Genomic DNA, 13,055 nt, shown 5'->3' with positions numbered 1-13,055 from the left:
CAGGTTGTTGCCGGGGTTGCATTGGGTCTCAGTAGAGATCCTATAAAATTCTGTCTGAAACCTCACTGGAGATCTGTTGCTAGGCTACCAGTCAATATTAGACTTGGAAGGATTGACTGCTGGAACACGTCCAAGTGAAAAGAAAATGAAACAGCACTATTCTATTTGAGTGGACATCCCTCACAGCAGGTTCCCACTGACAAAACCCAACCCTTTTAGTTCCACAAATAGTGTGCTCTCTGTGTGTGTGTGTGTGTTTGTGTGTGTAAAAATGCTGTAAAGCAAGAATGCTTCCTAAAATATACATGTTAATAGTTTATTTATCAATTAACAAAATGCAAAGTGATTGAACAGAAAAATATACATCAAAACAATATTGGGTGTGACCACCCGTTGCCTTCAAAACAGCATCAATAGGTACTAGGTACACTTGCACACAGTTTGAAGGAACTCGGCAGGTAGGGTGGCCCAAACATCGTGGAGAACTAACCACAGTTCTTCTGTGGATTTAGGCAGCCTCAGGTGCTTCTCTCTCTTCATGTAATCCCAGACAGACTCGATATTGAGATCAGGGTTCTGTGGGGGCCATACCATCACTTCCAGGACTCCTTGTTCTTCTTTACACTGAAGATAGTTCTTAATGACTTTCGCTGTATGTTTGGGGTCGTTGTCATGCTGCAGAATAAATTTGGGGCAAATCAGATGCCTCCCTGATGGTATTGCATGATGGATAAGTATCTGCCTGTACTTCTCAGCATTGAAGAGACCATTCATTCTGACCAAATCCCCAACTCCATTTGCAGAAATGCAGCCCCAAACTTGTAAGGAACCTCCACCATGCTTCACTGTTGCCTGCAGACACTCATTCGTGTATCCCTCTCCAGCCCTTCAGAGAACAAACTGCCTTCTGCTACAGACAACTCTTTCACATTTTGACTCTTCAGTCCAAAGCAGGTGCCATTTTTCTGCAACCCAGTTCCTGTGTATTCGTGCATAGTTGAGTCGCTTTCCATGTCGAAGGTATGGCTTTTTGGCCGCAAGTCTTCCATAAAGGCCGCTTCTTACCAGACTTCTCCGGAAAGTAGATGGGTGTACCAGGGTCCCACTGTTTTCTGCCAATTCTGAGCTGATGGCACTGCTGGACATCTTCCGATTGCGAAGGGAGTAAACATGATGTGTCTTTCATCTGCTGCAATAAGTTTCCTTGGCCGACCACTGCGTCTACGTTCCTCAAAGTTGCCCGTTTCTTTGTGCTTCTTCAAAAGAGCTTGGACAGCACATCTGGAAACCCCTTGACATTTCTGCCTGGGAGAGACCTTGCTGATGCAGTATAACTACCTTGTGTCTTGTTGCTGTGCTCAGTCTTGTCAGGGTGTATGACTTTTGACAGTAAACGGTCTTCAGCAACCTCACCTGGTTAGCTGAGTTTGGCTGTTCCTCACCCAGTTTTATTCCCCCTGTTCCTCTGTTTCAGTTAATGATTGCATTTCAACCTACATATTGAATTGATGACCATTAGCACCTGTTTAAACAATTATGCCAATCATACACCTGACTATGTGCCAACAAAATCCCTGACTTTGGTCAAGTGTACCTACAAGAATTGATGTTGTTTTGAAGGCAAAGGGTGGTCACCCCAATTATGCATTTAGTTAATTGATAAATATAATCTATTAACATGTCTATTTTTGAAAGCATTCTTACTTTACAGCATTTTTTCACACCTGCCCAAAACTTTTGTACAGTACTGCATGTACCTGCATTGCATGTAATAAAGTGTGTCTGCTGACGGTGTGGGACACACCTGCTGACTCATGATTGAGTCACCTGAACACGCAGGTAAGACAGGACCTCCCCCTGCACCAGAACATAGGAACACGAGCGCGTGCAAACACAAACCATTTTCCTCTCTGACATCAACGCAAATGCAACCTAAGCTCACAAACACTTATCATTAAAACAGTATCTTGCTTTAAAACTCACCTCAAAGTAATTGGTCAATTTGAAGAACAAGTTCAACAACAGGTTGACTAATTCATTTAGGTGATGACTAATTCAAAACACCAAATGCATATTAGAGCTTACGCATTAGCATGGGCCTATATATGAGCTGATTAAATACAGATTTCTTTAGACCTGGCTAAAATAAATCATGGATTTATTATGATTGTGTATATTAGACTTTTTAAAATGTAGACGTTCCAAAGGCGCGCATCAATGGCTTGTATGCATGCAGGCCTGGAGATGCTAAACGTGTTTATGATAATTAAGTGTAAATTACCATGATACCGGCAGACTTTTGCATGACAATAACCAGCTGACAACATTTCATGACCGCCACAGCCCCATCTCCAGCCCTCATTTAACTTGCAAGAGAAACACACTCACATAAAACAGACAGCGGCAGGATGCTAAAGGGGAGACATTGAGAGAGAGCTTTTAGATATGATAAATAATTAATGTTCAAAGTCAGTAGGCCCACAGCTTCCTTTCGCACAAGCCAAACACATCTCATATAGACTATGACCTGTAGTCAACCACAGGCAAAACACAGTCATGTAGTGAGTCAAGTCTATCATACCTGTGTCAAAAAAGATGTATGGGTTTCCCCACTCTTTTTATATATTTTTTCAAACTTTTTGCCCTTTGTCTCCAATTTTGTGATATCCAATCGGTAGCCACAGTCTTGTCTCATCGCTGCAACTCCCGTAGAGTCGAAGGTCGAGAGCCGTGCGTCCTCTGAAACACAACCAAACCAAGCCGCACTGCTTCTTGACACAATGCCCACTTAACCCAGAAGCCAGCCACACCAATGTGTCAGAGGAAACACCGTACACCTGCCGACTGTGTCAGCGTGCATGCGCCCGGCCCGCCACAGCAGTTGCTACAGCGCGATGGGACAAGGACATCCCTGCCGGCCAAACACTCCCCTAACTCGGACGAAGCTGGGCCAATTGTGCGCCGCCCCATTGAGAGACATGTCTCTGGAATTCAAGTCAAACACGGGGCAGTGAAACACAGCACCAAGATGAACCATTTGACTGTTAAATAAAGGAGGCCAGGGCTCCCTGTAGAATGGAGAATAAGATCACATGCTGCGTTGATAATTGGGTCTGGCAGTGGCATGGCTGAGGTAGAAGTTTCCCATTGCGCTGATCTGAGGTCTGTGTCTTTTTGCCCTCTTTATGGTTACAAATAAGACTTCTGGGAAGGGTGGATTGATCTTGGATCTGCCATTAGGGTCAGCTTCTATCTTGAGGGTGTCAGTCAGTTTGGCAATTATGGGACAGAAATGACATTGATCTTTGGATTACCAGTGAATGGGTGACAAAGTGGGGCAGAACCTGGCATAGATTTGGGGTGGAATACTATGTGACGTTGAAAACAACAAGCCCTGGCCAGTTGAAAAGGTGCAGGGTTGGAAGCACCCGAATTGGGCACAGAGCTGGGCTATACTAAGCCTTGGGCCAAATTAAAAGTAGCACAGCCTCGTCTCACCTGATAGTGTAAATTAGGCTATTGTCAATCAACATGGACTACAAACCCCACCACCCATGTTGTGCCGTCTCACGGTTCTCCCCTCTGGTTCTGACCAATGGGAGCCGACGCTGGTAGATGGGATGGCAGTAGTGTAACTGTTGATATTGCTTCATTCTTCATACTTAGAGATTTGTTATGGAATTTGCAATGCAAAGAGTCTGTCCCACAGACATCCAAACTATTGTAGCCTTCATGCATGGAAACAGGCAGTGACTCTACTCCTCACTGATGTGCAGTTTAACACTCTGACAGAGAGAAAGCTCTGCTGATCAGTGTCACATTACTGTCTGAAGCTATAAGCCAGATTGTGATGTTGAGTTCAATATTGGCCTCCTGAATATTTTATCCGTATCTATGTAGCTACACTGCAGAATTAAATGTGAGCAGAAAATTTGCACACAAAACACCCCTAATAGCCAATGGTAGTGCAGCCATGCAAATCCAGACAACCCACCCAAAGCCACAGTTAACAACAATCCTTCATTTGTTTTTCAGTCTAAAGCAGTTCCGCCACTGGGTTAAAAGCTGAGGGATGGTGCTTGTAGAAATGTAACTATTCTCAAAAAAGGTAACCTACATAAAATGAATCTATGAATGCAAGAACTGAGAGTCCATTATCATTTCAATATCTAGGGCTAGTTTCTGTATGTGTCATTCAGGCCAACTGAATTAGCCACATCACATTATGGAACCACTATGCAATCATATTCCCATTCCAATAGTAAGTTGTTGGGGTCTTCATATTTCTCCTGTTTTTTCTAGTATTATATTGTTGTTGATTATTGCATTGTTGGGTTTGAAAGAAAGGCATTTACTTGTGCATGTGACATTAACTTGAAACCTTCCTCAGTTAGTTAATAGGTATCTGGCCTATATGTTGGGCCATGAGAAAACCCCCATATGTTGTATTTATTTTTAAATAGAGGACACACACACACTAGAGGTCGACCGATTAATCGTAATGGCCGATTAATTAGGGCCGATTTCAAGTTTTCATAACAATCGGAAATCTGTATTTTTAGACACCGAGTTGGCCGTTTTTAAAGTTTTTTTTTACACCTTTATTTATCCTTTATTTAACTAGGCAAGTCAGTTAAGAACACATTTTTATTTACAATGACGGCCTAGGAACGGTGGGTTAACTGCCTTGTTCAGGGGCAGAATGACAGATTTTTACCTTGTTAGCTCGGGGATTCAATCTTGCAACCTTACAGTTAACTAGTCCAACGCTCTAACCACCTGATTACATTTAACTCCACGAGGAGACTGCCTGTTACGCGAATGCAGTAAGCCAAGGTAAGTTGCTAGCTAGCATTAAACTTATCTTATAAAAAACAATCAATCAATCATAATCACTAGTTAACTACACATGGTTGATGATATTACTAGTTTATCTAGCGTGTCCTCCGTTGCATATAATCGATGCGGTGCGTATTCGCGAAAAAGGACTGTCTTGCTCCAATGTGTACCTAACCATAAACATCAATGCCTTTCTTAAAATCAATACACAAGTATATATTTTTAAACCTCCATATTTAGTTAATATTGCCTGCTAACCTAGCTCGTTGCGAACTCTGTGAAGACTATTTCTTCCTAACAAAGACAGCCAACTTCGCCAAACGGGGGATGATTTAACAAAATCGCATTTGCGAAAAAAGCACAATCGTTGCACGACTGTACCTAATCATAAACATCAATGCCTTTCTTAAAATCAATACACAGAAGTATATATTTTTAAACCTGCATATTTTGCTAAAAGAAATCCAGGTTAGCAGGCAATATTAACCAGGTGAAATTGTGTCACTTCTCTTGCGTTCATTGCACGCAGAGTCAGGGTATATGCAACAGTTTGGGCCGCCTAATTTGCCAGAATTTTACGTAATTATGACATAACATTGAAGGTTGTGCAATGTAACAGAAATATTTAGACTTATGGATGACACCCATTAGATAAAATACGGAACGGTTCCGTATTTCACTGAAAGAATAAACGTCTTGTTTTCGAGATGATAGTTTCCAGATTCAACCATATTAATGACCTAAGGCTTGTATTTCTGTGTGTTATTATGTTATAACTAAGTCTATGATTTGATAGAGCAGTCTGACTGAGCGATGGTAGGCACCAGCAGGCTCGTAAGCATTCATTCAAACAGCACTTTCGTGCATTTTGCCAGCAGCTCGTCGCTGTGCTTCAAGCATTGAGCTGTTTATGACTTCAAGCCTATCAACTCCTGAGATTAGGCTGGTGTAACCGATGTGAAATGGCTAGCTAGTTAGCGGGGTGCGCGCTAATAGCGTTTCAAACGTCACTCGCTCTGAGACTTGGAGTGGTTGTTCCCCTTTTGTGGAGCGATGGGTAACGCTACTTCGAGGGTGGCTGTTGTCGATGTGTTCCTGGTTCGAGCCCAGGTAGGGGCGAGGAGAGGGACGGAAGCTATACTGTTACACTGGCAATACTAAAGTGCCTATAAGAACATCCAATAGTCAAAGGTATAAGAAATACAAATCGTATAGAGAGAAATTGTCCTATAATAACTACAACCTAAAACTTCTTACCTGGGAATATTGAAGACTCCTGTTAAAAGGAACCACCAGTTTTCATATGTTCTCATGTTCTGAGCAAGGAACTTAAATGTTAGCTTTTTTACATGGCACATATTGCACTTTTACTTTCTTCTCCAACACTTTGTTTTTGCACTATTTAAACCAAATTGAACATGTTTCATTTTATTTGAGACTGAATTGATTTTATTGATGTATTATATAAAGTTAAAATAAGTGTTCAATAATAAGTATTGTTGTAATTGTTATTATTACAAATAAAAAATCATTATTATTTTATTTATTATATTATATTCTTTTATTAATCGGTATCGGCTTTTTTTGGTCCTCCAATAATCGGTATCGGTGTTGAAAAATCATAATCGGTCGACCTCTAACACACACACACACACAAAGGTAGAGCACGACCAATATGCGTTTTTTTGGGTCCGATACAGATTCCGATTTTTGGGGGACAAAACTTACCGACAGTTATATCTGCCAATATACTGTTTTACAGCAGAGAAAATGAAAGTCAAATTTTTTCACAATGAGTTCTCATACACTGTCATCTAAAAAAACAATTGTCCAAGAAATATGCTTCAAATGTTGATTTCTTACATTGTGAAAATGACACATCATGAGAATGGTGTCCAGAGAAGTTTGAGATGACCTCTTTCACCCTATGTGTTGAAAATCAGTCAATGGAATTGTGGCCCGATATCCATTCATTGGTAACAGAGACAGTAGCTGCTTCAAACAGAAATCAGTGTGCAGCATATGAATCAGATTTCCAAAGCAGGGAAGAGGGGGAGGTGATAGAGGACGAAGGGAGGAAGAGAGGAGGAGAGAAATCAGGTCAGTGTGTCCAAGAAACAAAAACTATTGGCTACCATAGCAATAAAATGATTGTGTAATTTACAATCCAATGAAATCATCTGAAGATGTTAATGTTTTTGCTCCTACTCTTCCATCTCTCTCAAACCCCACCCCCACCCCTCTCTAACCCCATCTCTATCTAACCCCACCCCCACCTCTCTCTAACCACACCCCCACCCCTCTCTAACCTCATCCCCACCCTCTCTAACACACCCCCACCCCTCTCAACCTCATCCCCACCCCTCTCTAACCTCATCCCCACCCCTCTCTAACCTCATCCCCACCCCTCTCTAACCCATCCCACCCCTCTCTAATTCCCACCCCATCTCTTCTAACCCACCCCCACCTCTCTCTAACCCCACCCCACCTCTCTCTAACCACACCCCCACCCTCTCTAACCCCACCGCTCTAACCCCACCCCCACCCCTCTCTAACCCACCCCCACCCCTCTCTAACCCCACCCCCATCCCTCTCTAACCCCACCCCATCCCACGACATGCATCCTCCTCTATCGGAGGATAATTCGATCAAGCTGATTCTGTTGTGCTTTGCCGAAATTTCATTTTAAGGCAGATTTTCTGAAACGGTCACAGGTGACAGTGCACACGGGTGACAGCACACGCACACACATTTCCACAGGACTGTGGTTGTTTCTTGTGTGTGTATGCAGAAGGAACAAGTAGGTTAAAACGAGAAAAATGGCACACACACACACAGGTAATATGTGTAGGAGGAGATCAGCAACAGAAGAGAATGGCTACAGTCAAACGGATGTGAGATTTGCAGAGAAACCACACAGATGGTAGCAGGCATACATGTTTCTCAGCCCCAGCTACAGTAGTCTGTTCTGTATGTAGGCTAGTCCCTGTACGGTAATGGTTTCCTGTTTAACTTTACTCTCAGACCTGTCCCATGGGGCGAGGGGGCCTACTATATGGAGAAACACTTATTCTAGTCAATGTCATCACAGTTGGCAATTTGGGCCCAAGTAACCTCTGTGTTAGTTACCCTCTTCCTGTTTGTGTATTTGGATGTTCCTTCCTTTCTCTGACTCGTTTGTTTGTCCCTTTGATTTGTTGTCAAGATGCAGGAAATAAGTCTGGAATCACTTTTATTCCCCCCAAAACTGTGCATAAACAATATGTAGCCTAAACATCTCACATACGCTTGGACACACACATAAAAGACTCAGCTGAGAATGAAGGACAGGACAGAGGGGAAGGGATGGGTAGAATCCATAGAGGAAAGCGCTCTGTGTGTGTGTGTGTGTGTGTGTGTGTGTGTGTGTGTGTGTGTGTGTGTTGTGGTGTGTGTGTGTGTGTGTGTACGGGACCCCACCTGGGACCTAGAGCAGACTTCAGAGTAAAAAGCTAGCAAGAGAAAATAAAACAGGAGAGGGGGAAGTCATAGAGGACAAAGGGAGGAGAGAAGCGAGATAGGAGGGAGAGAGAGGAGAGTGTTGGAGACTAGAGGTTACGTGGGGATCAATTCATTGATAAATGGATGGATGGGATGGCCAGAGGGATGGGGAGAGGAACTGATGAACAGAAAACCATTGCCTTGGGGGCGGCCGGGTAGAAGGTTGAGGAGAAAGCATCTAGCCTACACATTTTCAAACACATCATTTAATGTAACAAAAAATAAAATGTTTTCTCCACTTCACTTTCCAACCAAGAATGTTTAAGCCATGGTGCGAGCTTTAGGTGGAACGATAGTCAGCAACTCTTGGGTAGGACACATCAACGTCACAAACAGCCACTTCTTTGCCATCTCACTCCTCCACCATCACATCTGCCCTCGTCCCTCGTCCCCTTACTCACCGTGTCCTGAGTGCATGCCAGGCGGCGTCCACATCAGCGTACAGGTTCTTCTCAGAGGGTTTCCCCGAGCTGGCCCCGTAGCCTGAGTAGTCGTAGGAGAAGACGTTGCAGTTGATGCGTGAGCCCAGGCCGATGTAGAAGCTGCTCATCTGGCCCAGGTCCACCGCGTTGCCATGTGAGAAGAGGAGTGTGAAGCGGGCGTTGGGTGAGCAGCGGACAAACATGCACGCGATGCGGTTGCCGCGTGAAGTGCGCGTCATGAAGCACTCGATGGCGTCCTTCTCACGCGCTGAGTATTGCCAGTCTGCGCGCTCAGACAGGTGCAGGGTCCAGCGGCTACCGCTCTCATCACACATGAGGGTGTAGGTGGGCTCCGGGGGCAGGAAGGCCAGCTTGGAGGTGATCTTGCTGGGGCATGGAGGGCAGCAGAACAGGCAGCAAAGCTCACTCAGGGACAGGTGGTTCATCCTCAAACACTGCTGGGGGAAGGGGGAATGAGAGGAGACATTACCATTCACTATTACTAATAGGGTATTATTGACATGGCACATTCAATAGCCTACATTAGCTTGATCTCACCAAGACTGAGGACAAATGAAAGAGGGTTTACGGTCTCTTTCCAGCCCGGTGCACAAGCACACCACAGTTATTGACAGCCATTTTGAAAAATATGCTCAGACACACACCGACACACAGCTGTGACTCACGGCAGTCTCGACCACTGATGCATGCCTCCCACAAACAGACCAACAGACTGAGGCACATACGTTAAAGCCTATAACCAGACTTCTTCCGGTTGAAACATTATTGAAGATTTATGATAAAAACATCCTAAAGATTGATTCTATACATCGTTTGACATGTTTCTACGGACTGTAACAGAACTTTTTGACTTTTCGTCTGCTCGAGCGGCATGAATTTGGATTACTGGGCTAAACGCGCAAACAAAAAGGAGGATTTTGGACATAAATTATGGACTTTATCGAACAAATCAAACATTTATTGTGGAACTGGGATTCCTGGGAGTTTATTCTGATGAAGATCATCAAAGGTAAGTGAATATTTATAATACTATTTCTGACTTTGTTGACTCCACAACATGGCGGATATCTGTATGGTGTGCTTTTTCGGTAAAGCTTTTTTGAAATCTGACACAGTGGTTGCATTAAGGAGAAGTGTATCTATAATTCCATGCATAATAGTTGTATCTTTTATCAATGTTTAGTATGATTATTTCTGTAAATTGATGTGGCTCTCTGCAAAATCACCAGATGTTTTGGAACTACTGAACGTAACGCGCCAATGTAAACTCAGATTTTTGTATATAGATATGAACTTTATCGAACAAAACATACATGTATTGTGTAACATGAAGTCCTATGAGTGTCATCTGATGAAGATCATCAAAGGTTAGTGATTAATTTTATCTCTATTTCTGCTTTTTGTGACTCCTCTCTTTGGCTGGAAAAATGGCTGTGTTTTTCTGTGACTAGGTGCTGACCTAACATAATCATTGGTGTGCTTTCGTCGTAAAGCCTTTTTGAAATCTGACACTGTGGTGGGATTAACAACAAGTTTATCTTTAAAATGAATTGAATTTGGCGCCCTGCACTTTCACTGGCTGTTGTCATATCGATCCCGTTAACGGGATCCCAGCCATAAGAAGATAATGAGCTTGAGCTAATTTCCTGATAATGGCTAACCGCTCTTCGTACTGGGCGACTTCAACCTCTTGATGTCTGCCTTCGACTAATTTCTTTTCATCTTCATCTTATTTCCCCTCCTTGCCTTTTTTGACCTTACCCATTCCCAGTCCCTTCCCACTCAAAGCAGGCAATACGCATGACCTCATCTCTACTAGATTCTGTTCGGCTAGTAACGTCACGGCAACCCCCCTTCAGGACTCAGATCACTAAATTGTTTCCTTTTCTGTCTCCTTCTCCAACCCTAGCCACTCAGATTGTCATGCGCCATCACAATCGTTTCTTCCACTCTCCCACTACCCTCTTCTATCCTACCATCTCTCTCTTCAGCTAAATCCTTCTCCCTCCTGTTCCCTGATTCCACCTTTTCGACCCTACTATCCTCATCCTATGACTTGCACTGTCCCCGCCTGCTCCATGGCTAAGTGACTCATTGCAAGCTTACAGAACAGGGCTGCAAGGAGCTGAGAGAAAATGGAGGAAAACTAACCTCACGGCGGACCTATCATCCTTTCACTCCCTACCTTGTCTTCCTCTGTATCCGCTGCTAAAGCCACCTTCTATCACTCTAAATGCCACGTTTTTCCCTCCAACCCTAGAAAACTATTTTCCACCTTCTCCTCCCTTCTTAATCCTCCATCCCCTCCCTACTCCCTCTGCAGACAACTTTGTCAACTACTTTGAAAAGAAGGTTGGCGAAAGCCATTCCTCATTCACTCAGCCTATTGAGTCTTCTGGTCCTGCTCACACAGAACTACCTTACGCCTTGACCTCTTTCTCCCCTCTCTCGCTCCAGATGAAATCCTGCGACTAGTGAGGTCCGGCCGCCCGACAACCTGCCAGCTCGACCTCATCCCCTCCTCCAGACCATGTCTGGAGACGTTCTCGCATTCCTCATCGCTAACCAATGGCTGTGTCCCCTCTTACTTCAAAATAGCCAGAGGCACTTGTCAAGAAACCAACACTCAACCCCTCTGATGTCAAAAACTACAGACCGGTATCACATCTTTATTTTATTTCCAAAACACTTAAGCATGCCGTCTCTGATAAACTCTCTTGCTATCTCGCTCAGAACAATCGTCTTGACCCTAACCAGTCAGGCTTCAAGACTGTTGACTCAACCGAAACTGCTCTTCTCTGTGTCAAGGAGGCTCTACACACTGCCAAAACGGACTTTCTCTCCTAGGGGAAAGAGTATTTTAAATAATCCCACAGCACCTCCCCTAGCACTCACTTGTCTTGTCAATCTTGCAAGCAATCTGGCCATCCAGAATCACAACAGGCTAAGTTCTACCCCATGGACACGCACACATCTTTTTCATGACTAGTCAGCCAACATCTATAAAAGCAATTCAGATTCTAGGGGACCCCATAACGTTACACATCAGCTAGGGTTTGTTTTAGAGACTATCCAAAAGGCCTGGCTATAGACATCCTGATACATTTAGCTACAACGTTAGTTTACGGTGGTAATGGAGATTTATCAACGCCTGTCAAGTAGTCTGATTAATCAGGCTGTAATACACAATTAATTGGTATATACCGCCTGATTAATCTTTCTAGTCGGGGGTGCTTGCCAGAAATGATTCGTTGCGATTATATATTAACGTTAAAGAAAATAAATCGTAGGGCCACCTTTTCCAGCCTATGATGACTGAAAAGTAAACAGTGGTCGGCAAAGGTACAGCAAACACGTCGTTGTGTTACGGATGTAATCGTTGCTCTGAGGAAAGTAACGGGTCGCCAAACGACCTATGGGAACTCCTTCATTCTTCTTCACGCGACGTGATTGAGATGCATAATATCAAAGATGTTTACGCCACACCCTTAAACGAAAGAGAAGTACTTCCTAACATCCAATAATTGACGTTATTAATGAGCTAATAGTCAATAGAAAATATTTGATAGTAGCTAGCTAGGCTACCCGAAGAGGATCACACACATACCTGGTAATGTTGCGGATTGTAGTTAGTATTTCGATGATTCTGGCGAGTAACTTAGCTAGCTAACTGCCGTAGACAGATAACACGTACAATTAGCTAACGTTAACCAGGCAGGTTGACTCGAAAATGCCTTAGCTTATCTTCCCTTCGTCCACTCTGGTTAGCAGGGTAACGTTAGCTATGAATCTTCTTGACGTTTACACACGACTACTGTCTACCCAAACCAAGCTACAACTATTTGACACTCAGTCTTGTCCATGTGGTCCAGATATTAACTTAAATGCCTCCATAAGACGTAAGTAAACCAAATATGTTATATAATGTTGACTTCAGTCACAGGTTCAATACTTGTAGCTTAACCACTGTTGCTTGCAGACTGTCTTCTCTACGGAAAACGGAACATAAAAACATCGAAACCGTAGTGACGCCGGTATGATTGAATTGGCTTATAAGAAAGCCAATTAGAAACGACTATTTTCTAACAAAGGCCAATCAGATTGCTCAAGGCGTTACCTCTTCGGTGTAGAATGACGTAATTATTTTATTTTTTAGCGGAATGGGGTAAGGGAAATGCGTTATCTAAAAGAGATAGTGTCAATACGATATTTCAATTAGAACAATACTATATT

The 13,055-nt window shown here is 43.4% G+C and overlaps 1 protein-coding gene across 2 annotated transcripts in view; it reads right to left on the bottom strand.

The window, feature by feature from the left end:
- The window catches only part of LOC111974155 (alpha/beta hydrolase domain-containing protein 17B), an 18,075-nt gene extending 5,219 nt beyond the window's left edge, over window positions 1-12,856 (bottom strand). Inside the window, exons 1-2 of one of the 2 annotated variants that reach the window (XM_024001778.2) lie at window positions 12,430-12,856; window positions 8,781-9,259 (exon numbers count right to left, since the gene is read on the bottom strand). In XM_024001778.2, the coding sequence (XP_023857546.1) occupies window positions 8,781-9,247 (467 nt within the window). In that variant the 5' untranslated portion in view covers window positions 9,248-9,259; window positions 12,430-12,856. The remainder of the gene's footprint in view (window positions 1-8,780; window positions 9,260-12,429) is intronic. The other variant, XM_024001780.2, reaches the window with a different exon arrangement.
- Window positions 12,857-13,055: the final 199 nt, after the last annotated feature.

This window comes from Salvelinus sp. IW2-2015, linkage group LG15, assembly GCF_002910315.2.
Source record: "Salvelinus sp. IW2-2015 linkage group LG15, ASM291031v2, whole genome shotgun sequence".
NCBI lineage: Eukaryota > Metazoa > Chordata > Actinopteri > Salmoniformes > Salmonidae > Salvelinus > Salvelinus sp. IW2-2015.
Note: the sequence above shows the minus strand (reverse complement) of the source record. Positions and strands in the feature narration are given on the sequence as shown.